The following is a 26,753-nucleotide window of genomic DNA, read 5'->3' on the forward strand; positions in this document are numbered from 1 at the left end:
TGATATGTGATGGTGCAGTTGGGGAGTTCCAGTGCCCGGTGCCCCTACGTCACCCCCTGCCGATCTTTGGTGGAGCCGCACATCGCACGATCACCACACTCCAGATTGCCAGGTTCGGGGAGGTCACGGGAAGACGCTTTCACCTCGCGTACCGTACAAGGTATGATATAAGCCATCCGTCGTCCCATGTCGCGTCGCCTCGAGCTGCTCACCCGAAGCTTGGGCAACTCTGGTAGCAGAGGCATGCCCATTCGACTGCCTCGTCCACACATCAGCTGTCGTCTTCGATTGTCGTCTCAGTCATCCTCACCCTCATCCTCATCCTCGCAATGGAGGCCGCAACGCCAGCTGATGACGCTTGCCATCGAGACTTCTTGCGATGACACTTCTGTTGCCATTGTGGAAAAGGACAGCCAGTACGGCCGGACCGTGGCACAAATACATTTCCACAAAAAAGTGACTTCGAACAATTCCGACTATCAAGGAGTTCATCCCCTCATCTCTCTGCAATCCCACCAGCAGAATCTGGCAACCCTTGTAAGCGAGGCCATTGAATGTCTCCCTCTGCAATGTGATGGAAGTGCTTCAGCAGCCACTGGTGTGGGCTCCAAAAGGCTTCCAGACTTCATCTCCGTCACGCGAGGCCCAGGAATGCGAAGTAATCTGTTCACTGGGCTTGACACAGCCAAAGGCCTTGCCGTAGCATGGCAGGTACTTCACATGACTTCACTGTCAAAGTGCTCGGCTGACCAAATCACCAGAAACCTCTCGTGGGAGTGCACCATATGCAAGCCCACGCTCTAACATCACGACTGGTGACCGCCTTGAATGCCTATCGGGACCTCAGCGTCCAAAGAGAGACTGCTCCAGATGTCATCAGTGCAGCGACTTGTGATCCGTCCTTCCCGTTCCTATCGATCCTTGCCAGTGGCGGCCACACATTGCTTATACATTCTGCGTCTCTGACAGATCATCGTATCATGGGTAGCACTCAGGACATTGCTATTGGCGAGTGTCTCGACAAGATCGCCCGTGTCGCTCTACCCGCAGAATGGTTACAGACCACAAAAAGCACAATGTATGGAGCTTTACTTGAAGCATTCGCCTTTCCTCCAAGTCAATCTGCAGAAAGTGTCGGACACAGTGGGAATGAGCAGGGCCATGAAAGGCCACTGTCAGCAACCGTTGTCTACACAGCCAGATCTCATCTAGACGAAAACTGCGAAGAATACGACTGGTCGTTCATGAATCATGAAGAAGCTGTCAAGAAGAACGCAACTGCATGGGGATGGGCCATCAATCAGCCGCTGACCAAATCTGGCGGGGGAAACAAGATCAATAGCCTCGAGATGAGCTTCTCTGGACTCATGACAGCAGTTGAGCGCATTGTTCGCTATGGAATGGACCCTGCCACTAGGAAGCTAAAACTAACAGAACGGGCAGCTGATGATATTACCCTGCAAGAACGGCAAGATATAGCTCGAGAAACTATGCGTGCCGCTTTCGAGCATGTCGCCTCTCGGGTAGTCTTGGGCTTGCAGTCCCTAAAAGACTGCTCGTCAAGTCATCCAGCAGTAGTCATGGCTGGTGGAGTCGCGGCAAACTCGTTCCTTCGACACATGTACGGGGGCTCGGTTATTGTATAAACTGACTACGCTGACCAGATCTAGACTTGCGAGTACGCTATGCGCAAATGGCTATTCCAACGTCGAGTTGCATTTCCCACCGCCCTATCTCTGTACTGACAATGCAGCAATGATCGGATGGGCCGGTCTTGAGATGTTCGACGCTGGCCACACCGACCCTTTGAGTATTCGAGCAATTCGAAAGTGGCCACTTGACAAACTTCTAGATCCTGTTGAAGATGGGTAGTGTCCCAGCTTCACTACACAGCTAAGGCTTTCTACTGTATCCTAAGAGCATGGATTACAGGCTTCTGCATAATCAGGGTCGTTTCCGCCTGTCCAATTCCGGGAGCAGTAAGGGTCTCCTGCCCATAGCGTCACCCGTCGCATTCGATATAGTCGTGCTGTGCCCACAATTAGGAACGTCAACTATCGACCTCAGACGGACTTATTCCGGCTTGGACTATGCTTTAGCCACGCGAATATATCTCGCTTCGCGCTCCACGCTCACTTCTCACTGCGCAGAGTGGAAATGGCATGGATATGACCTTAGCGAAGCAAGGAGGCGCTAAGGGATGACAACTTCACCCGCATCTAGACCACTCCGACCCCAGATTTAGGGAGTCGCAAAGATACGATAGTACGAACTTGAAGTTTTTCACGGCTGAAGTGCCTGTACAACCCTGGTCGAATACGCAAGAGCCCTCGGCCACTGTACCGAATACGATGCCTGTATGAATGTCGCCAGATCGAAAGCAGTCCTGTCAAAATAACCAGCAATATATCCATAGAGCGTTGTGCTTTATTTCAGCCGAGCGCCCCAGGTATTTTGCCGAATCACCATCGCCTACTACATTTCGTTCACATTGACTTTGCTATTATTGGAAAAATTCGAAATCAGGCCACAGCTGTACCAGATTATCATCAGCGTGGAGTGTTTACGGCCTACACAAAGCGACCCAAAGCCCCAAAGACAGCCGCCAAGCATCGCTAACGCAGCATGTTCTGCAATGCACACGTGCAAGAGACAATATATTGCAGCATGATACTGTACGATCTCGTATTTCCCATTAACGTAGAATATTGGCGCCTGGAAAGTCAGGTCTATCAACTCTGGGGCTGGACTGCATGACAGTGACTATAACTTCAACAACATGCTCACTTGCTGGCGTCAGAGTGCAAGAACTAATCCAGTCTCACATCCAACGATCTAAAATCGGCTGCCTTGCTTGCTGATCATGGCGCTTGCACGTAATAGCGTGCTTGCATTGCTCACCTTTGCTATCAGGTTCGTAAAGCCTTCTCATCTGCTACAAAAGGTTTTGGTTGACATCTCATAGTATTCATGCGGCGCCCACAGGCTTGAACGAACGCCAACTTGGCATTATCCTCCCACCCAAGCAGAGTATCTCTTGGGAGAACAGCAACCCCGAGCCTACTGAGGAATCAGAAGATCTGGACTACCCATCCAAACCAACTAACCAGATAAGTCTTGGACAGCCAACAGGATGGCTAAGCTGGGAAACCACTGCTCCCGCCCCCACAGATGCTCCAGAAGAACCTGATTCTCCACTACCGAAGCCAACTGATCAGATCAGTTTGGGTAAGCCTTCTTTCTGGGTGAGTTGGGATACACCAATACCGGGGCCAACAGATACACCTGAAGAGCCTGGCCATCCACCACCGCCCAAGCCGAGTGATCAGATCAGCCTTGGTCCTCCTTCTGGATGGATCAGCTGGGATAGTCCGACGGCGACGCTCGAGCCGACTCCTACTCCCGACAAACCAACGCCGACTCTAACTTCTGAATACTCTTCAATATTCACAACGCCGATCGAGGACAGTTCGACTACAGTATTGACTCCCTCAAGCTTTGTTAGCAAGTCTTGTCAATCTGAGGCGACGACGTCAGCAGTATCTTCCAGCAAGACGCCAACTCCAACACCAGCACCTACCACTACAAAGAGCGCCTTCATCACCCTTGCACCGCCAAATTTCAGTATCACATGGGGACTCCAGGCCAGGGACGCTGCTGATCTCAAGCCCACTTCCACCAAGAAGACGACGGTTAAGCCCTCAACCACGAAGAAGACGACAACAACCCAAAAGACCAGTACGAAGAAGACTACATCGAAGACGAGTTCGACAAAGAAGTCTACCTCATCAACAAAGAAGACAAGTTCGACGGTTACCACCAAAAGGTCTTCCACATCCTCAACACCAAAGCCCACGCCCACACCAACGCCGGCGCCATCGCCAACACCGGAGCCCACTCCTACTCCCGCTCCTACTTCCGCAGTCATACCAACATCCAAGCCTGGCCCCATTATAATTACCCCAACTTACATCATCATCCCCACGCCAGGCCCGGATCCCGACTTCCCAGACGACCCGGACTTCCCAGATGACCCCGATTTCCCAGGTGACCCAGAATTCCCTGGTGACCCCGACTTCCCAGGCGACCCAGAGGACCCCGAATTCCCCGAACCGACCCAAGCCCCACCCAAAGATGAAATCACCCTCGGCCCCCCAACCGCAACCGTGATCTGGGGAAAACGCAAAGAGCCATCTGACACGGCGCCTACGCGTCTTCCTGTTTACCCTGCTCTTGAAGACTCTGACCTTGGTGATGGCGATGATTATAATCCTGCCTTCCCTCTTCCCCCTTATATGCCCAACCCGCCTGATACCATTGGTATCCAACCCCCCACTGCAACATTGATTTGGGGCCGCGAGGCTCAGCGTAAGTAGGAACCACGCTGGTGGTCGAGGTGTGCTGGTTGTGATGCGGAGTTGGGGGTTGGGGGAGGAGGAGAAGAGGGGGAGGCCTGAGGGGCAGGTATAAGAAGGACAGCGATGGTGGAAGGTATCTAGTCGCAGCTTTTTCGATTGTTGAGGTGTTGCGTTTAGGAGAGGGGATTAGTCCGTCGGGTTTCAAGATTTGTGTATGCTGGGTTGTTAGGTGGATGTCGATGTGGAGGGGTTTGTTATGTGTTGTTTGAATGTTAGGGGGATTTGGGACTTTTGAAGTTTCAGATTTAGATTTGAATAATTGAATTTTGACGTCGAAGATGAAAACTCACATTGGCCATCATATACACTCGTCTCCTCCACCTGGATATTACAATCACCCACTCCATCCGCAAAATCACCAGGCTTTTTTTTAGCATCACTATGTAAACCTCATTACCACTGCTATTACCACTACAACCAAACCCCACTCCCTCGAATCCCCAATCCAACACCCCGCCGAACAAGAAGAAAAACCGCTACCAAACAAGCCCCTCAAACCCCTTCAGAGCAATATTAGCATAGAAATTGCAATACGTACCGAGCATGACCAAGGCCGCCATGTCGTATCCCAAAAGTGTGTGTTTACGTTGTAGAAGACGTGTTTCGCGATTGTAACTTGCGTGGTTTTTTCTTGGGTTTGGGGTTGGGGTCTGTGGGTTGTTGTTGCTGTTGCTGTTCTTCCTTGTTGTTTGAATGTTGTGTGGGCGATGGTTGGGATGGAGACATCTCCTCGTCTCCATTATCTTTGTCTTGCATTACCGGCGCTACGTCTTCTTGTTTCCCGGCTTTCGGCTTTTGTTCATTGATTGTATTCTCCTCCTTCTCCTTCAACTTCTCCTGCACACCCCCCTTCCTCTGTACTTTCCCCCCCTCACCCCTTGCAGCCCCACCCTTCGTCACTGACGCCGCCAAATCCTCCCCGTCGGCTACATCCTCGACCATGAAATTCGCCGCCATACATCTCCCGCCATTCTGCTGGCCGACCTCCATCGGACACGCACTCAGCACGACCACGACATCTCTCTCAGCCCGGAACCTCACAAACGATCTCTTCTTTCCCACGGGCTCCTCCACGCTCAGGGTAATTCCCAGGGCGCCTGCGCCTTTTGGATCCGCATGTTCGAAATGCAACGGCGCGTTCATAAACAGGTGAAGAGGCGTCGGCGCGATATTCACACTGATATCCGCACCAATCGCTTTGGCGCCCTTGAGGCCCGCCGTCTGGTTCAATTCCTTGAGCGCGAGGACCAGGTTCTCGGCGCAGGAGCCATGTTCTTCAGGTTTGTCAACGCCGAGGGCTAGGTACTGGTTTGCGTCGCAGGCAGCGGTGAGGGTGTCGTGTGCGCCGGGAGAGGTGTCTTCGATGAGCGAGACGATGGGATTGCGGAGATTGGTGAGGAGTTGGTCATTTACTTCTGGGACTAGTTTGTGGGAGGAGGCGCGAGTGTGGGGGAGAGAAAGGTATTCCATGGGGGGTTGGGAGGAGGAGGATGGGTGTGTGGAGGCATAGGCTGAGTAGGCGGCGTAGACGGAGGAGGCGTAGCCTGAGCCTGTTGCCGCTATGGAATGTTAGTCGGATCGATTCAACGTTGATGACGAAACATCTTGTATTACTAACCAGCGATTGTGCCAGCACCGACGGGAGTTTTGGAGAAATCGTAGAGTTGCTCGGCATAACTTTTGTTCGGATCACGGTAATGACTTGCCTTGAAGGCGCTCACTGCTTCCTTGGAGTCTGGGAGTTGTACGTTGGGAACATAGCTTGAGAAGCTCTTGCCAGTGGGAATGTAGGAAGACCACTTCTTGGTGTTGGCTTCGTTCTGTGCCTTTTGTTCTTCTGCATCCGGCTTTTTCTCGTTGCCAAGCTTGCTCGTGGTACCTTTGTTACGATATGGGATAGAAGGAAGGTATGATGCCCACGATCGCTTTGGGACTTCCTTGGAGGAAGCATCTCCGTTCTCGGTAGACGTATTATTCTTTTGGGCGGTGGGCGCCTCCTCGATTTGATGTCCGTCGTCTGGAGTACCCTTGGCGTCTTTAGTCACAGACTTAGATTCTTTGCTCTCCTCCCCATCCTCAGTATTATCGTCAACCACTTCGCTATTGTTTCCTTCTTCTTTCATAACAGTCGCCATATTCTCCCCAGCCCCAGCCCCAGCCTCAACGGCCTTCTTCAAACCCTCAGTTTCCTCTTGCACTTTTTGCTCGTTAATTGCCTCCTCTTCTTCATCTTTGTCAGGTGGTGGACCCAGGCTAAACGCCCACATGCTAACTACCTGCTTGCCATAGGTGTTGATCACCTTGATTGTCCTGCCTCGTGGCACAAACGTCGCGACGCCATGGCGCGCAGGTATCGTCTGTAACTCTCCCGACATATCTTCAACCGGAGGTTCCACTGCTTTCGCGTCGTCTCTGTTCACCCTGTCCTTCCGCCTTTTCTCAACAGCAGACAGTACAGAGACAACCGCAAAGCCAGCGAGCGCACGACGAGAGGGTATTTGCGGCGCCGTTTTGACGTATTATTCACGTTGATCAGAAAGCAAGGCGAAATTTATTTAGATGGCTGTTGGAAGACTGTATGATTGTATCGCGATTCTATGTGCTCGCAATTTTCGAGAACGGGATGTGGAAAGAAAAGGCAAGAAACAGAGTCGAGGCTGTCCGCCATACATGTCCACAAGTGACGTATAGGGCTGAATCACCATCATCGCGGCTGCCATGTTTGATGCTCTCCAACGGTATCGAGGAAACATGGAACCCCCTTGTATAACATCCCGGGTGCTCATCTTGCTGTGATTGAAATGACGGAAAGCGTCATGACGTTGTGTTGAAGAATCTTGTTTTGAGAGGAGATGCGAGCTAGGTACGGGTACCGATAAGTTGTGCGGGTGCACATTCCCTCGGTTACACTTGCCAAACAGCACACCTACTTTCAGACAGCTATTCCAATACTTTTGTAAAAGATACAGTCCTGGAGCTGTGTTGATGAAATGTATATAAAATAAGGGGACATGGGCAGGAACAAAAAATTGTAGTCAATCAAATCCATGACTAGGTCATAGTATATGAAAAACCTCATACAGAACGATCACCTCCTTGGATTCCTGGGGTAGGGCAGAGGGGTTGAACCAAATATGTTGAAAACTCATTTATTAGATCCTGTATCAATAGTCTCTGGATGGGATTTACATGAATACATGCCGTCCCCCGACCACGACTGTGAGCTTCTATACGTGCGTACATGTTAGGGCAGAGACGATAGCTTCACCTTCGCGATTTCTCCATAGACCCACTTGATCTAGGAATATCCATCACCACTATAACCCATCCAAATAGAACTCCCAGCTCACTGCTTGGTGGAAACGAGAGCTTCGCGCTCAATTTGACGATACAGGACGGGCCCCCCTGCTGGCAATACTGGTGTAGTTCAGCGCGGTGTATCCGCAGGGGAGGTTGCAAAGCTGAAGTACCGGTATCGTTCATACATTGGCCTCTATCTCCCACCACTATTTTGAACAATCCATAGAATTATATTCAAGGAGGAACCGTAACATAAGCTGTCATAGCTTTCACCGCATCGCCGTCATTGGCGCGCAACAGCTCTGTCGCTTTCTGCTTCGACAACTCAAGTTCAGAGACCTGCTTGGAATTAGTATCTTTTGTTTTGTGAGAAAGTTCGAGCCTTCTGTGACGTACCAAAAGTGTGACATCTGAAGCTTCTATCTTGACATTCTTCTTCTTTTCCTCACCCTTGCCGCCTTTGACACTGAGTCCCTTCATCGCCTGGTCAAGGGCATTGCCATCAACCTCCTTTTTCACTCCTGTATCATCCTGTGCATCGAGTGTGGACAGTGCAGCGGCAGCTTTGCGATCGTCGGCTGTACCCGTTGGTGCGTGGGGTTCTGCGGCACCCTCGTGAACGCCTTCAGGCTGTGGTTCGGCCATTGGCTCTGGAGAGGAGGGCTGAGATATCTCAAACCGTTAAAGAGGAAGATGTCTGCGAGCGGAGGCTTGAGGGAACCATGTATGTAATTGTGAAAGGGTGGGTGAAGGAGTGTTAGTGGGGTAGGGTATGATGATGGGAGTTAGAGATGGCCAGCCAATAGGAAAAAAGAATCGCCGTGATTCGTTGAATTTGTGATTTTTACGGCGAATCAACCTTCCTGTTGCCCACGACCCTACCTAATAACGAGGATACTACACACGTGAATAGATCGTGGTTTCGTAAAGCATCATTATTTCTAAAAGGAGATAAAAAGACACAGTATCTGGTAAGTACTTTTCTGCTCCTCAAACTCCTGGCGTCTGCGTCAAACTTTGTAAACTTCCACGTCTTGATTCCTGAGTCATGTCACATGTGAACACGCCCTTTATTCACGCCGCATTTCAGCGTAGCGGGACCCTTGCCGTCGATCCAAATTGACCTAATTGTCCCAGTGACTCAACTTTTACCAGGAAATAGATCTACAATATACATTCGTCCCACCCTCATCCAGCTCTCTCTCACCGCCCCATGGACAAGGAGGGGCAAGAAAAATTGGAAAACTACCTGAAACAGTTCCTGTCAGGTGATAAACCAAAGACACAGTCGGTGGAACAGACACAACCTTCTTTGAGCGAACCTTCGACGCGTGTAGCACATCGAATGGAGCAGACCCAGCATGCACAGAATGCGCAGAGCGCGGAACCATCTGACGGATGGACACCGTCATGTCAGTCGCACATACGCCTTTGCATGCCCATTCAAGTCCTGACTGTTTCCTAGCCTGGCGATCCAAACCTATCAAACAGGTCGTTACCTACGAGGACCAAGCAGCTGTGAGCACTTCATTGACAAAACTATCAAGCCTGCCACCAATCGTAACACCTACGGAGATTACCAGACTGAAGTCTAGTCTGAGAGATGCGGCGCTGGGCAAAGCTTTCTTGTTGCAAGGAGGTGACTGCGCCGAGCTGTTCTCCTACTGCGCGGACAATCCAATCGACGCCAAGATCAAGCTTCTGTTGCAGATGAGTTTGGTTCTGATTTGGGGTTCCAACAAGCCTGTGATCCGCATCGGTCGGATAGCGGGGCAGTATGCAAAGCCAAGATCCAGTCCGACGGAGATGCTCAATGGCAAAGAGATCCCAAGCTTTAGAGGGGATATTCTCAATGGATATGACCCCGAATCCAGGAGAGTGGACCCAGAGAGACTTGTTAGCGCATACTTCCACTCTGCCACGACGCTGAATTACATTCGTGGCCAGCTCGCAAGCGGTATCGCTGATTTACACAATCCTCTAGACTGGGAGCTTGGGCACGTCCGAGACGAAGAGTTGCAGGCAAAGTACACCCAAATTGTTCAAAGTATCTCCGACTCCCTCCGTTTTATGAAGACGATTGGTGCAGATACATCAGGCCAATTACAGACTGTCGATCTCTACACCAGTCACGAAGGTCTTGTACTAGAGTACGAGCAGAGCCTGACGAGGAAACTGAAGCACCCAGCGGGCTACAAGCCCTCACGACCATCGGAGGATGGGAAGGGCTGGTACAACACCTCTGCACACTTCATCTGGATTGGCGACCGCACTCGCCAGATTGACGGAGGCCATGTGGAGTACTTCCGTGGAATCGAGAACCCAATCGGTATCAAGGTTGGACCGTCGATGAAGAATGACGAACTGGTGGAGCTTCTTGATATTGTGAATCCCAACAAGGAGATTGGCAAGATCACTCTTATCACACGCTACGGCGCAGACAAGGTCGAGTCGATGCTTGGTGCACACATTGAAGCAGTCAAGAGCAGCGGACATGTTGTCGTCTGGCAGTGCGATCCTATGCATGGGTAAGCCGTCTGCACCCAGCCCATTGTCGATATGCAAGCTAATCTCTCAACAGAAACACTCGCAGCACGCCAACGGGTATCAAGACCCGTTCTTTCAACAGCATCTTTGCCGAGCTTTCATCAGCCCTCAAAATTCACAAGCAGCATGGCTCTTTCCTGGGTGGCATGCATCTTGAGCTTACTGGTGATGCGGTCACAGAATGTACTGGTGGCAGTGAAGGCCTTGTTGATGCAGATCTCAGCTTGAATTACACGACATACTGCGATCCCAGACTGAATGAGAAGCAAGCGTTGGAATTGGCGTTCCTTGTCGCAGGCCATTATCGTGCAGATGGAGAGCTATAGAGTAGACAACCTCAACACCAGACAAAAGCGTACCAGAATCCACATCAACCCAATCAAACAACCCAAAGCCAAGCCAAAACTCCCCAATTCTACAATATCAAGCACGAAGAAGGAATAGTAAACTTTGCACAAGAAAATCCAACCAGGATTAAAATCCACAACCCTCGCCACTAATGACGACCACATCTCAATCCGTTGGCCCAAGCGCCCCCAGATAAAATCCCTCCCCCCAATGTGCCCCAACTTGACCCATCTTGACGTTATCTGCCTAACCTCCTCGTACATCTCAACAACCCAGCTTTCCTGTACCCCCTCCCCGGCGCGCGCCCCACACAAAACACCTTTTGTTATCCGCGCTGCCCCCCTCCTCAACAATTACAATGGGCGTCTCTGCCTCCAAGACCGCAAAAGCTGCGGGCTCCGCTGCGCGTAAATACCCCACGAGGGCCCCGCCTGGTACGACGACTCGAGCTGCTGCTCCTCCTCCTCCTCCTCCTGCTACTACTACTTCTTCGCCGCTGGCTTCGACTATACAGCAGGCACCGAGTCATGCGGCAACGGGACCGATTGTACACACCAGTGTGCCAGCCTCGGAGGTGAAGAATGAAGGTGCGTGACTTTGTTATACTACCTACCTACCTACCTACCTACCTACCTACCTACCATCCCACCCCCCACAAACAAACATAGCAACTACAGAACCAACCCCAACTAACATGGATCCACCCCCCAGCAATCACACAAGACGCGCGCGACCCCGGTCTCGCCGCCCGCCTCACCAGCCTCGGCCCCGTGCAACCCAACCCCCACTTCTCACCCACGTCGACCTCGCAATTCGACCCGCGCCGCAACACGGCGCCACAATTACCATCGGACACGATGATGCAGGCGCCGCCGCCGAGTGCATTTCCGGATGCGCGGAACAATCCGGTGTTGCGGGTGTTGGAGGCGCGGCGGCGGATTGCAGACGAGGCCGAGGAGGAGCTGGGGAATGTGGGGAGGCGGAGTTTCAAGGGCCGGGTGTATTTGGATGCTGGGTTGGTGCAGTTGGCGTTGATGAGGAGGGCCAAAGGCGAGCCTGAGGCGAGGATTGAGGAGGCGTTGGGGATTAGGAAGGGTAGGCTGGGGGTGTTGAGTCGGGGGGTGTTTGCCCCTGTGCATGAGTGATGTGGATGTTGGGATGCAGACGGGATAAGAAGGGCGCAAGGTGCACGTCGAGTCACACGACATCATACCATGCAGTATACGACGACGACGTTGGTCAATCAAGCATCGATATGCTAATATACTAAACGGCCATCGCATTGTCGATCCAGCAACGCGCGCACGAACATACGTACATGCAAAGGACGGAAACCCAAAAAGAACATGCCAGGAAGAAGAAAGAAGTCGTCATGATCCCCAACCCAAATCAATGCGATGCGAACAAGGAGAAGAAGATGGAAAAGAAAGGTACTGTCTGGGCAGTTCATCACCATCGGTACGCCGACCGGTTCACGCAGCAACGCCAAATGAATGCAAACAACAAAGGGAAAGCCGAAAGCGGGAGGAAGAGCGAGCAGCGACCTAGGCACCGTCATACTCTGTATACTCGTGTATGAAGTTGTTGAGGGCCTCGAGGGCGCCTCTCATCTGGGCCTGGCTAATCTCCAAGCCGCCGCGGGCCTCGTCATTGTAGCCGATTCTGATTTTGCCATTGGCTTGCTGTTGTTTGTGGGGCGACCAGCGCCTAGCGATTTCCCAGCGCTTCTTGGTCTTTTGGAAGGTTGGGCAGGTGGGGGAGACGTCTTTGAGGGCGCGGAGGGCGTTGAGGGCGTTGAGGATGTTGAGGAAGATGCTGTGAGGAGGGCGGGGGTGTTAGTCTTGGTTGTGATGCCGCTTTTCAGTCACGTGGGGAGGGGAGAAGGGATGAGAGGATGAGAGCAAGACGGGAGAGGGGAGACATTTACCTCTGTGTAAGCTTCACATCATGATCCCATCGATACGCCACTTCGCAAAACGGATTTCCTTGGGCCACGACATCCAAGAAGACAAACAGACTCTCCTCGACACTAATGTCCGCGCTCACCTGACTCTGCACATTGGCCAGAATCCAATCCGCCAGCTCGAAAAAGGTGGTCTGGTTGAAATGGCAAAAGTCGAGGAAGCGGTCGGGGACGGTGAAGAGGAGCTGCATGGCGCGTCGCTTGCCCAGGGCTTCGATGCAGCCGCCCAGTTCCTGGAGATGGGAGTCTTCGTCGTCGTCGATGTCGTCGTCATTGTGGGCGTGGTGGGCATGGTGGTGGTGTTGGTGGTCATTGTGGATGGGATGCCCATTCTCAGACGGGGGCGTCGTGGACGTCGAGGTGGAATCGAGATCCGACGAGGTCAGATGCGAGGTCCACGACGTCCACGACGTAGCCGGCAGCACCTCGGTTTCAGAGGAGATGTCGCGCGTGTGCGAGTATGCGTTTGGCCGTCTGACCATGATGACTGTGTATGTTGTATCGTTTATAGCGAGGGAGTTTCTCCGGTGGGAATCGAGATGGTTTGTCGTGTGGTTGTGGTTGTGGTTGTGGTTGTGGAGGTGGAGGTGGAGGTGGATGTCGTAAGTAGTAGTGTCAAAATCTCCCTTGTCCCCCCCCCTCTCTCGTACCAACCAAGCCAGCTACCGGTACCTAAACCACGCTATGGGTATTTCTGCCTCCCCCCCTTGTCACAACCAAGCTTCGACTATAGTAGGTACCGTATTCACTGTCCCGTACTCTTTGTAGTAGCCACCAAGCCCGTACCGCAAAAACCAAACCCTCGAACCCCCAAAACGCAGCCTCTCTTCCCTTGGGAAAAATCCCCCCCTACTCCCGCTCCCAAACCACAGCCGTCCGTATCCGACCTCGCCAACCAGCCCCCAAAAATAAAAAAGTACAAAACAGGGTTGCGAAGGTGGGAAATCAAGACGAAAAAACCTAGCCAGCCACAGACACTGCACTCCTTCTGCAAGACAGAGAAGAGCGGATGAGGGCAGAGGAAAAGCGTGGCGGAAATTGAAATGACGAGGAGAGGAAAAGGTCGGGTCAGGCTCAGGTGGGGCCGGCCGTGGATGCTGGTACTACTCTACTAGAGTACTCCTAGTACTCGTACTCCTCCTACTCTGCTCCTCCTGCTCCTAGCCTTTGTGCAGACGCAAGCAAACTAAAACTTGCAAGCACGATTTGACATGTGAAAGTGCGCCGGGGGGGGGGGGGGGCCAGGTGGGGAGGCGGGCACGTGCGTTGTAGGGGGCATGATGACGATGATGTCAGGAGGGATCTGGATCTGGACTGTGGGTTGTGTGAGAGAGCAGGGGTGAGGGGGTAGGGGGGGCTTGGCGTGGGTGAGGTGGGTGGAGGGGGAGGGATGGACTTGTGCGTCTTTGTCTTTGGTTGAGTGGAGATTGGTGGTTGAGTTTGGTAGTTGGCTTTGGTTTGGTGGGTTCGTTTGCTTTTGGGCTCGGGTTTGGTTTGGGGAGGGGAGGGGAACGGGTAGGCGGCTGGCGTTTCAGCGCTGGTTGGTTGTTGGCATGGCTTGGGAGGGGGGGGGGGAGGATGTGGTGTGCTTGCAGTGGTGTGCCTGTAGCTATCCTACTGTACCATGTATGTCAGAGAGCGGTACGGTACGGTACGGTGCGTGTTGGATGCGCGTGAGTGGTGGTGGTGCGAACGACGCGTGATGCAGCAGCTTGTGTCTGGGTTACCCGTTTGGGAATGGTTGGGATTTGGGACGGGGTTGGGATTTGGTTGATTGGGCAGCGGATGGGATCCATAATACAATACAGTACATACAGCAGGAACTAACTCATCTCTGCTGTATCATGGGACGATTGTGGGGTTTTCTTTTTTTCTTTTTTTTTGGGGCGGGGCGGAACTTAAAAAAAAAAGTTTGCTGTGTGTCCTGTGATGGTTATTTCCGAGTTTCGAGCCTGGGCTTACCGTACCGGTACCGGTATGTGAGGGGGGTGAGGATGAAGACAGCCTCAGAGTCTCTCACTCGGATACAGTGAGGCACGCTTACGCTCTGTAATCATACCATGGCGTTGCACAGTACACAGCACACAGTACACAGCACACAGTACACAGCACACAGTACACAGTCCACAGTACACAGTCCAGCTCAGCTCACCACACCTGCATCCACCAACCAATGCAAATGCATTCCTGCCAAGATCATGCTCACTCCACCCGTGGACCCCTCACCCACACCACACCACACCACACCACACCACACCACGCAGCCCCGAGCCCTCACCCCCTCCCCGCCCATACCCAGAATCCTCTCAACCCTCCCACACGCCCCCCCTCCCCCCTACACCAAAAACCCCCCCAATCCCAACCGCCAACCCCCTTCAACCCCGAGAATCCTTTTCCCCCGAGCAAACCGGTAGCTTGTCCGTCTTCCATACCGGTATCCAATGGAACCACGGTATCCACCCTAGTACCCCTCCATACCGCACCCGCACCCACAAGTCCGCCCTGTCGCGCCCACCGGCTGAATCAGGAGAATATACGACAATCCACACGGTACGACGGGTGAGGGAGCGAGTTGGCTGACTTTGCCCACGGCAGGACCAGGAAGACCCATGTTTTTGTCTCATCCCGTGCATGTAGGAGTTACAATACCCGGCAAGACTGATGCGTACAGGGAAGCTAGAACGAACCAGAAAAAAAAGCTGGGGTATTCATTCACGGTGTTGGGCTGTACACGTACACACTAGAGGTCTGGGTATTCATTCACGGTGTTGGGCTGTACACACTAGAGGTCTGGGTATTCATTCACGGTGTTGGGCTGTACGCTGTACACACTAGAGGTCTATGGGGAAAAAAAAAAGTATACGATACTGTACACTATCTCTTGTCATCCATCATAGGATACAAGACCCACATCACAGATGGATGGTGCGATATCATGTGTGATACTACACTTCGATGCTCGAGTACACTTGCTCTACTCTACTCCATCCCCGTGGCAGCAAGGTAGGACTCGTGTGTCTGGCCTCCGGGACTGATCATCTTTGTGCTCATGGTCCGAGGCCGGGGGTGGGAAGGAAACTGGACGGGTGCTGGGGCTGGAGGATGGTCGTCTTTGCGTTTGGGATATTCATGGCATGGTGGCGTAGCGTACCAGAGCAGAGGATAGCACGGGGCGGGGGAGAGGGTGGGCGTGTGAGGAGGAGGGAAGCAGTGGGGCATGTAAACAGGATGCTAGACTCTTGATGCTTGTGACGCTGGTCTGGTCGCAAGCTCGAATGGTAAGCACTGCCAACTCGTTCATCCTTGACTAGTCATCAAGTACAGCAGCTCACCGTACCCAATCTTCCCCTACACCAGCCTCATCTTACGGTACTCGTCTACTCCAACACTCCTACCCGAAACCCATCCATCCAGCCCAGCCCAGCCCAGCCTACTCCTCCTCCCATTGGACCCTCCCCTCCCCTCACTCCCCGCTATTCGCAACCACAGATCTCCTCCTCTTCAATCTCCCAGCCTCCAATCTCACCCCACTCATCTTCTTCCTCCGCCTGCGCACCGCCAAAACAGGTGCACTACTGCGCGACCGTCTCGGTCCCTGCCGCGGCACACTCTCATCGTCCGACTCCTCGACCACGCCGCTGCTGCGACTCGTAAAGAGGGCGTCATAGCTGTTTGTGGATTCCTGCGTGCCTTGGGTGTCGGGGGGGAAGTAGTCGCCCTCTTCCTCTTCATCATCATCCACTTCGTCGGTTTGTCGCGAGTCTGCACCTTCGCCTGCGTCGCTGTCGCTTGAGTCGCGGCTGCTGCGCCCGCGTGATGACTGTCCACTACGTACCTCTGACACGCGTGTCGAACCAGCGGGGAGAGTATGATGGCCTTGGACGGATTTCCGTGCTCGTTGTGGTCCGCCGCGGTTAGGCAGCGTGGTGGCGGTTGCGACTTGCACGCCCTGCGATTCCGCCAACCTTGCCGCTGTCTTCAACGCTTTTGCTTGTCTGGCTTTTTGTAGACCTGCTATCACCTTGGCACTTACGACTCTGGTCTTTACAGTGCTTGGCTCGCCGGGCACTGCTGAACTGGACGTTTTGCCCGTGTGTGACGCTCGAGCTTTGCCCCTCGGTTTCCGTGGGACGACGGCATTTTTGACGGCAACCACAGAGCCTTGAGCCTGTTTTGGCTGTTTGAATGTTGCCGTCAGGTCCTTTGGGTAATTGTAATTGAAGAAAAGCTCGGTGCCCGCTGGAATGTTGGTACTGGCAAACAGGCCTATACGATACACCTGATTACAGAGCAGGTTCTTTGGCGAGCAATTGGTGTACTTTTTGTCTGCGTTGTTGATGAAACGCAGCTTGTTACCCATGTAGGTGGCGTCTATATCTTGCTCTTTGAGTCACATCAGCGGATTGTACTCCGAAGCGGTACGCTCAATCAACTTACTCTTGTTGAGCCCAAACAGGTACATGGTCTGTTGATAACCGTAAATGGTCGACCGACGATTAGACTCTTGTACGGAGATGACTTCGCCCTTGTATTCGCCAATGAAATCATCCTTCTTGATGTCTTCGCCTGCATACAAGCCAAAGCCGTGAACTGTTGATTGACCGAGCAGTGTCTTGCGTGGTATACCTCTTTGCAGCGCGACATTCGAGCATCTGTCACGGAGCACGTCGTCACTGTACCTATTGACAGGATCGAGAATCTCTGTTGCGCCACACGTTCCACAGAGATCCGCATCGCATTCTCTCTCAAACTTGACGCATAGGCATTTGCGCATGTCTGCACAGATCTTCCCGTAGCCATGTGCGCAATTACAGCCAGGAAACCTTCGATTACATGAAGGCGAGCATTCGCAACTCTTCTCACACGTGATTACTTCCCGATAACACCGGCACTGTGCCTGGTCGCAACTTGTCCCAGGGTGTTTACATGGATAAAATGGTTTCCTTCTGTCCCACTTCAAGGTCGAGTAGTTATTTTGCCACCACTCCGCTCTAAAATTCCCCTCTGGTGGTTTGCGGCGCTTGATCGAATCAGAAACTTCTTTTGGTATATATTTTTGAGCTTCGGAGTTCATTGGAACTCTATAGCTGATGACTCGTTCGAGGTCAGAGTCACTGTCCCAATGAGCAGGCACGCGTGAGTCAACATCAGAATCGTCGGACGGCGAGGACTCATTCTGTTCGGGGCTGAGAACGTTTCGACGATCTTGGTCTTTGCTCGGTTCATCTTCGGCCTCGTTGTCACTTTGACTGCTGTGCTCACTCAAATCAAGGTCAAAGTCATCGTCAGGCACTTCGCGAATTTCGCCGTGGAAGAAACAGTTGTGTCTGTTCGCTTGCGTCAGTGATCATCTGCCAATACTGTGCACTAAACCTACTGGTGGCAAACTCGACAAACGGCTTGCCTATAGGACAGCCTTTGTTCAGATTGCGCGCCCTCGGTTTTCTTTTGTACGTATTCCTGGAAGAGGTCCGACTGTTTGGCCATGTACCAAAGGCTGAAGCTGCATTCCTCCAATACTGCTTCAGCAATGACTGCGGAAATCCTCATCTCCTCCGCTGTTATTGTGCTCAACTTGGAGAAGAAATCGCAGCATTTCTTGCTTGATCGGTCGAACAGGATAGAGATCTTCATCTCCCCATCTCTCTCAAACTCTTCGATGCTGTAACGACATCTATCAAGCACGAATGTCTCAAATTCTCGACAGCCGGCTACACTCCCGTTAATCTGCTCGACAGTTTGATCTGGCGCCAGTAGCCAATACACGATCGGTGCCCAGGTCATGCCAACTTCTTCGAGGAAACCTTCAATACTTCGTTTGTAAAATCGGCATTGCTCATTTCGCAGATCTAGAGGTCCTTTCGCATCGTGCTTCATCTCGTAGTGAATAGGAAGTTGTTCTACGAGCTTGCCACGGCTCTCGTCTGTTTCATCTGGAATCAGTGGAGTGGCGAGTAGCTTGGACTCGTTGTCCGCAAGTAGATTGGTGTTCAAACTAATGTATTCTTTGAAAGGTGGCACAATAGTTGCATTGAATGTATAGATTGTCGGAGGGCATGTCCAAGATGAAATCACAGCTGTATTTGGCTTAGCTTTGGTGAAGGTGTCCTGCGCGATCAATCTGCCCTTTGCAGTGTTTGGGCTTTTGTCATGACGAATCTGTACCACTGGCATATCTTTGAAAGGGGAAACATGCTGCATGTGGTTGCCCATTTGAGTGGGCTTTCTTAGATGAGTGCGCTGGGTGTGGCTTTCCGCCTCTTGACACGTCCTTTGGCGCCACAGTACCGACGAGGTCATATATGCGTGAGCTTCAAAGCGCGTCTGCAGATGACGCTGAAGACACTTCTTCACCGCTAAGCGCGCTCGTTCGATATCATCCGTGGGAATCATCAATCTTGGCACAGGCGAATCCTGGCATGAAGGTTGATTTCCATCACCCTGGTTAGGCATTGCAAGTGGCTGTTCAGCTGCACTTTTCATGGTTACTGGAGCTGTGGTATCATTGAGTCCGCTAGGTTCTGCTGTGATAGAAGGTGACGTTGTTGAAGCGAAAGGTTGTGGTGGAGACTGTGCCTTTGGTTCGACACGATTTGGAATATCAGGAGTTGCTTCCTTTGCTGATGTCTGAGGGGATGCCCCTAAGGAGAATGCAATTTTGTTTTTCAAACGCCGTGGTTTTGACCATCTCTCGTCTCGTGGAGTCACCGTTTTCCTGGCCCGCTGTCTTTCGTTGATCATGGTAGCACTCCGAGAACGCGAACTTTGTCCAGAGTCTTCCCAGGTTGGCGTAGTGTTGCACAATCCATTGCTGAGCTGCCTTCTTCCCACACCAAAGTAAGGGCTTGGTGGTGGTGGGGCCGCCGCAAGGTCTTTAGGAATGTTCGATGTTGATGGCTCCTTGCCATTTGTGCTCCCGGCACCTTGAGCAACCAGGTTGGTTGGCGAGTTCTGAGACTGCGTTCCATGATATTTGATTGCTGATGAACGTGGGACCTGCGAGACTGGGGGTCCATCATCGCTCGTATTGATTGCAGGGTGGGATGTGATACTAGAAGGATTCCTCCTTGACACGTCCTGCCCTTCTGGAAGACGGCTTCCCGGTGCGGTGTCTGGAGCTCGTAGACGCTGTTCAGCCTTGTTTCGTGCCTCGATCCAGCCGTTCGCAGAGAAAGCTTCTACAACGTCATCGTCATCCGAGTCAACATTGACAATGGCAACGCTGAGGGGAATAGGACTGCGAGGCCGTCTAAATGGCCTAGGCTCAGAATATTCGGGGGTGGGAATGTCTATTGTCTGTACGCCATCTATGTCGAGAGGGTTATCTCGCGTGCCCCGGCCACGCATGTAGGCCATATTTGTGTCACCAGAAAGAGCAAGACGAGCTTCAAAAGTGCACAATCCTTGTTGTGTACAGTCGTCCCGGATGGATAAGTTCAGGGTGAGAGGTCGAGAGTGGAATCATCCATGCTTTGAACCTACTTCTCTCAATACGACCACCCAATTCGTATAGGAAATAGAGCGGCGCAGAATACGTCAAGGAGAGTCGAGAGTGCCAGAGACCGAGAGAGGGCCTGGATGAAGCCGCTCTCTTCAACGCCGTTGGGCCAAAAAACGCGTAGTCACGTGCACAAGAGCGGGGGAACCTCCGATTCCTACCGTATCTGGGGAAAACACAGCATGGCTCTCTGGCGGTAGTGTGGGCCCCGAGGAAGCTGTGCATTAATATCAAATATTCATATCACGAGGCTGATCCATCTTGAGCGAGAGTAGTGAGATCAGCTCTGATCAAAGTAGGTACTTTGCTTGAAGTGAAGTGGGGAGAGGACGCACAGGGGTGTTGGAGTGGGCGGGCTTGGCATTGCCGATGCGTTGCTCTCGTGTTGTTTACTTTGGCTTTCCATCCCAAACACAGACCTTGACACATGACAGCCTACAGCCTACGACGCAAACAACATGGCGCATTCTGAGGGCAAGGAAAATATCGCAGATGGCCTGATGGCAAACACATCCTTCAAGGCGCCGGCAACATTGTCGCCTAAAAAAACGGCGCGCAAGTCGCGCAGCAAAAGCATCGGCCCTGGTGGGCTTGGGGAGTTGGAGGCGCCCGCTCTCAAAGAAAGCGCAGGCAACCGTAGAAAGGTACGTTGGAATTGGGAATCGTAGAGGCAGAGACTTCGTGCATTACTGACTGAGAAAGTCTGCCTTCATTCCGGCCGTCAAGTCGATCCTATCGTCCAATGATGAAGACGAGAAGAAGAGGAAAGAGGCACGTCGCAAATCACTGGCCCGCCGACGCGTTTCTTTCGCCCCAGAAGCGACTCTGCACACTTGGGATGTTGTCGAATACATGCGTGATGCAACCAGCTCGTCCGCCTCGTCCGACGCCACGCGACGAGCCTCCAATGTCTCCCAGGCGTCCACACCCGCATCGCCTGCACCCGCCTCCGATCCCGCTGAGCCGCCCTCTACACCGCCAGAGCAAGCCGAGGAGCCAGAACCGCAGCCAGGATCTTCACCTGCGAACCAGCGCGCCCAGCATCAGAAGAAGAACCGTCGCCGCAGCTCGGGCATTCCGCCAATGAACTTCAACAACCCAGACGATATCTACTCATCCAGTCCCTTAAGCGGGGCCGACCAAGAAAGCAGCGACTCGGAAGCAGACGATAACGCAACAGAGCAGCTGATTGCGAGTCCGGATGCCGAAGACTCTTCTCAGAGTAGCGCTAGGCTAGATGCTGCGCTGAGACAGGCGTCCACGCTCGCAGGAACACAGAAACTGGATTTTGATGAGGATGGCGACATGACCATGGAAATTGCCGATGACGATGTAACGTCTTCGTTCAAACCTTGGGCAAGAAAGACTGCGATTGCTCAAGACAACCAGGAGAATGTGAACCCCGCTTCACCCGCTGCCACAGTCGCAGAGGACGACCAAGACATGAGCATGGACATTACTCGTGCAGTCGGACGAATTGTTGCTCAACCAGACTCGGATGCGCCGAGCTCTGACATGGACGATAACATGAGCATGGAGCTCACTATGCCGCTGGGCAGCATTCAAGCTATGGCGTCGAATGCTCCAGCAAAGCGAAGGCAGAGTCTAAAGCGCAGGGTCTCTATGATGGATACGTCACAAGGCAGTCCTGCAAAGCGCCCTGTCAATCGCCGTACAAGCCTTAGACAGCGTCGTCAATCCGTAGAGGAGACTGCCGAAGAAGCTACAATGGACTTTACAATGGCAATCGGAGCAATCAAGAGCACTGCTCAACCAGCCCCTGGGAAGCGTGCCAGCACAGAGAGTTTGGTGGAAGATGCGACAATGGACTTTACGTTGGCCATGGGGGGCATCAAGAACGACACCATGCAACCGGCCGATGTAAATGAGGACCTGTCCATGGAGTTCACAAGAATCGTCGGCCCAGGCATCAAACGCTTGGAAAACTCAGCAGTAACACCAGAACAGCCAGTCGCTGCTCAATCTCCAATCTCTGTTGCAAAGACACCAACACCTCGAAAGTCTTCTAGGCACCAAAGTCCTCTGTCGAAGGTGGAAGCTGCACCGTCACCTTTCAGAGATGTGAAGGCGACCCCTACTGAGCACCCTCCTGTAGTGTACCCGACTCTTGATCCTGGTACCCCTGAGATTGTCCGACAGAAAGACATTGAAGACATTGAGCCATCACCATTTGTACGCAGAACTCCGATGAACGCTTCCAAGAGCCAATCCAGCATTACAACACCCAAATCTGCCATCACTACACCGAATAACCGGACGCCTCTCAAGCCGCCAATGGCCATCCCCGATGACCCGGTTACTGCCCCTATACTGAACCGTCGTCGTTCATCTCTATCGGCAGTACAGTTCAGTCCCTTGAATGCTTTGCGTGAGGAACCTACACTTAAGAGCACCGCAGTGCTCTCAAACAACATCAAGCTGCTGTCGACGCCAAGAAAGCAATCTTTGATGTCTCCAGTCAAGCGGGGAATGACGCCCAAGAAATCTCAGACTCCTCAAAAACAGCCTACGCCCAAACAGAAGACTCCTACACCCAAAGCAGCGGCCATATCAAGGAAGAGTTTGAGCCCCCAAAAACGCGTTGTTTTTGGCGAGCAGGCAGTGGAAGAAGAGAAGGCCGAGGAGAACATTGTGGATGACGTTTCAGAGGTTGAGCGTATCTCACTGCAGGAATTCCTTGATATGACAAAGATTCGCTTCATGGATCTTAGTACGACGAAGCGGAGACACACTGCCGCTCCTGCTGCATTTCATGACGTGGAAGTCGAGGAGAAGGAAGAGTCGCTGGATCGTTATGTTGTTGCCGGCGCATGCACCTTGCCAGAATACGAACTTTACCAGCATGCGTGTCACGAGATGAAGAAGTACATCTCTGATGGCCGTCATTTCGTCCGAACAATGGAGGCCAATGTTTTAGAGGAAAATCCATTGCTCTTCAGTGAATACCTAACCGCGCCTCCGGATCAGCGCATCATCATGGACAACCAATTCAAGAATCTGAAGACAAACGCCCGCCTAGAGGCTCGTGGGGAGTGGTACACATGGCGCAGCACTTTGCTACAGGATCTGAAGACTGGACTCCTACACACAATGGATGGTTTCAAGCACGACGAGTCCACCCTCGCCAATCAAGAACAGCTTCTTGATACTGTACTGCCCCCCTTGGCAGAGAAGCACAAGTCGTTGTCAACAGAGTTCCAGCAATTACAGCAGCGTCATGACGAGCTCAATAGCTGCGACCGCGAAGAATTGGAGCAAACACGTGAGCGTCTCGTCGCCACTGATGGAGAAATTGCAGAAAAGAAGCGAGGTCTGGCCCAACTCCAGCAGCAACTTGCTGAGAAGGATTCGCGCATCGAGGCCATCAAGGAGCGCAAAGTGGAGTGCATGGAGGAGATCAAGGCCGCAGAGCGCGTCCGTGAAGAATGTCGTGGGTGGTCTACAAGCGAAGTTCGTGACTTACAAGGTATGTGCTGAAGGTTCAATGTTCTATTAGACTGTTTCCTTGCTGACTTGACCGTAGCCAAAGTGACTGCACTCGAGCAAGCTCATGGATGGAGCATCACCTCGGCCTCATCCACCAGTATCACAATGACCCATCTCAACGACCTCGAGCTCTACTTTCACCCCAATGCCTTCGCCACTGGCGGCAACACTCCCAACCAGTCCATATCTCTCGCCTACGTCGGTGACTCTGCAGCACCTCGTCCCCGCGCCTTGACGACAAGCAAGCGCTTCTTCCTCCAACTTATCCGCGCCCATCTCCACTGTCTCTCACAATCTCACACGCGCATCTCCGCGCTCCTCGCCCTCATTAAAAACGCCTGGGCCACCGCCCTGGCCGTCGCCGAAGGCATCCGCTGGCTCGAGCACAACTACATTACTGAGGAATTCATCCTGTCGGACGAGCGCATGGGTATCGCCGCCAACATGCTTCTCCCCACACTCCAGACCAAAGTCAAGGTCCTTTTCGAACTCACCGTTGGCCTGGGGAAAGAGGGCGTCGAGACGGAGGTGAGTACGCGTGCGGAGGTTGTCTATGGAGAGAAGTATGGAGAAGAGAAGATGAGTGCGTTTTTGAGGGATTTTTGTGGCACCACGGTTAAGCCGATTGAGGGCATGAGCGCTTGGGCCGATGCAATGCAGGATCTGTCTGCGCGGTTGAAGAAGACGGGTAGGAAGGGGGAGAGAAAGTGAGGGTTATCTTTATGAGTGCAAACGTTTACGATGTTATGACGGCGTTGGTCGGGGCTGGGCGTACCTAGATATCGTGGGCATCATGCAAGTCTTTTAACTTTTTTTACTTGGATTCTTGTAACTCGTTCCAATACCATTCATCATCATCTCTCCCAGCAACTAAAATATCCTGCTCCTCCCCCCTTTTAAACTATAAATTGTCCAAGACCCACATATCACATGGGCACCTTCCCCCCCAACCTCTCCCAAAACGCACACCTTTGCTCCAACAACGGGATCCTTCCCGTCTTGAGACCCTCGGGCGTGATTTGAAACTCAAGGCCGCTTGTGATGAAGGGGACGGCGGGGACGGTTGCATTCGTGACTTTGTGGGCGTTTGGGTCGGCAGTTTGGATGAAGGAGGCCATGGCGCCAGCGTAGGCGGTGTAGGTTAGTGGGTCGGTGGTTTGGATTGGGGTGAGGGTGTTCCACTGGGATTTGGGGGTCAGTTGGGGTGGGTTGAGGGGAGGGGAGGGGGAACAAGGGGAGGGGAGGGGGAACAAGGGGAGGGGAGGGGGAACAAGGGGAGGGGAGGGGGAACAAGGGGAGGGGAGGGGGAACAAGGGGAGGGGAGGGGGAACAAGGGGGCACGGGAAGGCGAGAAAGAGATGAAAAAAAAAAGTTAAAACGAGGACGAGAAAAACTTACATATTGCACATCACTAGCATGTTTCGCCGGGGAAATCGTATACTGCAGCAACGCGCCCCGCTGCGCCTTCTTCGCAATCCAATACGCAGGACAGGCAAGCACGAGATCCCGATAGATGAATCCAGCGCGTAGATAGGTTGTATTCCACGCAAACACCTCGGTGCGGCCAGCTGCGGGATACAGCGCCTTGACGGCCTGGCGATCGCGCGGCGAGAAATCGGGCAGGTAGCCGCGCAGCCAGGCGTCGAAGGAGGCAGTGGAGCTGTTGAAGCCGTCGGCGGTGCTGCTTGTGCTTGAGGTTGCGTTTTGGAAGCCGGGGGGTATGAAGTTTTCGCCCTCGTGTAGATTGTAGCTTGCCTGGGTGAATTTTGCGTTTAGGGGGTTGGGGTGGCGGAGGAGGGCGGAGAGGGGTTGGGTGAGGAAGGTGGTGTCGAGGACGGGGCCCCAGGTGAAAGTTGCGGTTGTGTATTGTTGGCTGGACGATAGTTTTAACGCGGTCTCGCGGAGGGTTTGGAGGTTGGCGGTTTTGAGACAGCGGATTTCGTCGTCAGCGGTGGTGGTGGTGTTGGCGCAGCCGATGTCGAGGAGGGTCTGTTGGTAGAGAGATTCGGCCCAAGGGCTGTCGTAACGATGGATTTTAGGCCAGAAGGGCGAGCTGACCATTGCTTTTTGGAAGAGATTCTTGCCCCGGTTGCCGGTGGCGATGGTCTGCGCGATGACTGATCCGCCGCCGGCGGATTGACCCCAGATGGTGACATTGTGGTTGTCCCCGCCGAAATGATGGATGTTCTTTTGGATCCATTTAAGTGCTGCTTGTTGGTCTAGGAGGCCGGGGTTGAGATCGACATCAGGGTGTTGGGCAATCTTTTTACCGGGGAGGAATCCAAAGACGTTAGTGCGGTAGTTGGAGTAGACGACTACGTAGTCATTCTGTGTGCTGACGTTCAGAACGGGGAAGCCAGAGGGTGGCATGTCAAAGCTGGCGCTCCCACGAATGAAGCCGCCGCCGTAAAAGGTGAGCAGCACAGGACGAAGGGATTGGGCTTTGGTCCAGGGTCGCGAGTATACGCCGAGATAAAGGCAGTCTTCTGAGCCGTTGACTGTACGCTGTGGACACATGTCGAAGGCTTGATTTGAGTCGTATGTACCATTTGTGATGGGAGCTGGTGGTTGAGGAGCGCGGAAGCGGTTGTGACCTGCTGTGGATGCGCCAAAGGGGATTTTGCGGAAGTAGGTGAGATTGTATTTAGTTGATACTGCGCCTTGGAAGGTGCCGTAGTCGAGTGTGACCAGAGGATTCGACGTGTCCTGTGGCGTTGGCGAGGCTGCTACAATGGCTGCCAGGCTCAACATCTGATGGAGCTTGGGAAGAAGCATTTTGGCGTTTCAAAGAAGTCACAATCACAAACCAGGAAGAAGGGCCCAGACGCCCACGGTATATACATGTTCGATCTCTCGCCACTGAATCGCCAATTAGCCCCAAGACCCCATATTCCGCTTACCCACTCTCCAATCATCCATCCCGCAGAGACATGGCAGGCAGCTTGCCATTACTCCACGATACCCCCGTTCCCGGTTTGCGGGGAGTTGAGGACCCGCAAGAATAGGAACAAGCCAGACGCAAGCACATCACAGCGACCTGTGTGAAGCTTCATTTCGGTGAAATAGCCGCCGAGCCTTTGAAGGGCTACCTCGTAAAAGTCACAACAATCTCGGTAGTCTCCCCATCTGCAATGTCTCCGGACGTCAAGATTGACCGAGGCGACTTTGACGT

The 26,753-nt window shown here is 52.9% G+C and overlaps 10 protein-coding genes across 10 annotated transcripts; 5 read left to right on the forward strand and 5 right to left on the reverse strand.

The window, feature by feature from the left end:
- Positions 1–186: 186 nt before the first annotated feature.
- IAQ61_009711 (uncharacterized protein) lies at positions 187–1,872 on the forward strand (the record flags this gene model as incomplete). Its single annotated transcript, XM_003838618.1, has 3 exons — positions 187–711; positions 762–1,621; positions 1,671–1,872. 3 exons carry the CDS (start codon positions 187–189, stop codon positions 1,870–1,872), a joined length of 1,587 nt encoding a protein of 528 aa, XP_003838666.1.
- A 991-nt stretch (positions 1,873–2,863) lies between these two features.
- Positions 2,864–4,376, forward strand: IAQ61_009712 (uncharacterized protein; the record flags this gene model as incomplete). The annotated part of the gene is made up of 2 exons (XM_003838617.1): positions 2,864–2,913; positions 2,966–4,376. The coding sequence occupies 2 exons, from the start codon at positions 2,864–2,866 to the stop codon at positions 4,374–4,376; spliced, it is 1,461 nt and encodes a 486-aa protein (XP_003838665.1).
- Positions 4,377–5,000: 624 nt separating this feature from the next.
- Positions 5,001–6,793, reverse strand: IAQ61_009713 (uncharacterized protein; the record flags this gene model as incomplete). Its single annotated transcript, XM_003838616.2, has 2 exons — positions 5,001–5,977; positions 6,037–6,793. The coding sequence occupies 2 exons, from the start codon at positions 6,791–6,793 to the stop codon at positions 5,001–5,003; spliced, it is 1,734 nt and encodes a 577-aa protein (XP_003838664.2).
- A 716-nt stretch (positions 6,794–7,509) lies between these two features.
- IAQ61_009714 (uncharacterized protein) lies at positions 7,510–8,466 on the reverse strand. The gene is made up of 2 exons (XM_003838615.2): positions 8,115–8,466; positions 7,510–8,057 (listed from the first exon to the last, which is right to left on the reverse strand). The coding sequence occupies exons 1-2, from the start codon at positions 8,361–8,363 to the stop codon at positions 7,953–7,955; spliced, it is 354 nt and encodes a 117-aa protein (XP_003838663.1). The 5' UTR covers positions 8,364–8,466; the 3' UTR covers positions 7,510–7,952.
- A 622-nt stretch (positions 8,467–9,088) lies between these two features.
- On the forward strand, positions 9,089–10,591 carry ARO8 (Aromatic/aminoadipate aminotransferase 1; the record flags this gene model as incomplete). The annotated part of the gene is made up of 4 exons (XM_066098500.1): positions 9,089–9,130; positions 9,184–9,209; positions 9,266–10,246; positions 10,300–10,591. 4 exons carry the CDS (start codon positions 9,089–9,091, stop codon positions 10,589–10,591), a joined length of 1,341 nt encoding a protein of 446 aa, XP_065951659.1.
- Positions 10,592–10,971: 380 nt separating this feature from the next.
- Positions 10,972–11,758, forward strand: IAQ61_009716 (uncharacterized protein; the record flags this gene model as incomplete). Its single annotated transcript, XM_003838613.2, has 2 exons — positions 10,972–11,200; positions 11,325–11,758. 2 exons carry the CDS (start codon positions 10,972–10,974, stop codon positions 11,756–11,758), a joined length of 663 nt encoding a protein of 220 aa, XP_003838661.2.
- A 399-nt stretch (positions 11,759–12,157) lies between these two features.
- On the reverse strand, positions 12,158–13,058 carry IAQ61_009717 (uncharacterized protein; the record flags this gene model as incomplete). The annotated part of the gene is made up of 2 exons (XM_066098501.1): positions 12,158–12,428; positions 12,541–13,058. 2 exons carry the CDS (start codon positions 13,056–13,058, stop codon positions 12,158–12,160), a joined length of 789 nt encoding a protein of 262 aa, XP_065951660.1.
- Positions 13,059–15,555: 2,497 nt separating this feature from the next.
- Positions 15,556–20,109, reverse strand: IAQ61_009718 (uncharacterized protein; the record flags this gene model as incomplete). Its single annotated transcript, XM_066098502.1, has 5 exons — positions 17,954–20,109; positions 17,014–17,903; positions 16,044–16,947; positions 15,728–15,861; positions 15,556–15,671 (listed from the first exon to the last, which is right to left on the reverse strand). The coding sequence occupies exons 1-5, from the start codon at positions 19,930–19,932 to the stop codon at positions 15,556–15,558; spliced, it is 4,023 nt and encodes a 1,340-aa protein (XP_065951661.1). The 5' UTR covers positions 19,933–20,109.
- A 387-nt stretch (positions 20,110–20,496) lies between these two features.
- On the forward strand, positions 20,497–24,470 carry IAQ61_009719 (uncharacterized protein). The gene is made up of 3 exons (XM_003838609.2): positions 20,497–20,718; positions 20,777–23,561; positions 23,619–24,470. Exons 1-3 carry the CDS (start codon positions 20,533–20,535, stop codon positions 24,290–24,292), a joined length of 3,645 nt encoding a protein of 1,214 aa, XP_003838657.1. The 5' UTR covers positions 20,497–20,532; the 3' UTR covers positions 24,293–24,470.
- On the reverse strand, positions 24,471–26,745 carry IAQ61_009720 (uncharacterized protein). The gene is made up of 2 exons (XM_003838608.2): positions 24,980–26,745; positions 24,471–24,762 (listed from the first exon to the last, which is right to left on the reverse strand). The coding sequence occupies exons 1-2, from the start codon at positions 26,354–26,356 to the stop codon at positions 24,508–24,510; spliced, it is 1,632 nt and encodes a 543-aa protein (XP_003838656.1). The 5' UTR covers positions 26,357–26,745; the 3' UTR covers positions 24,471–24,507.
- Between the last annotated feature and the right edge of the window lie 8 nt (positions 26,746–26,753).

This window comes from Plenodomus lingam (assembly GCF_022343315.1).
Source record: "Plenodomus lingam strain CAN1 chromosome Unknown contig_6, whole genome shotgun sequence".
Classification (NCBI taxonomy): Eukaryota; Fungi; Ascomycota; class Dothideomycetes; order Pleosporales; family Leptosphaeriaceae; genus Plenodomus; species Plenodomus lingam.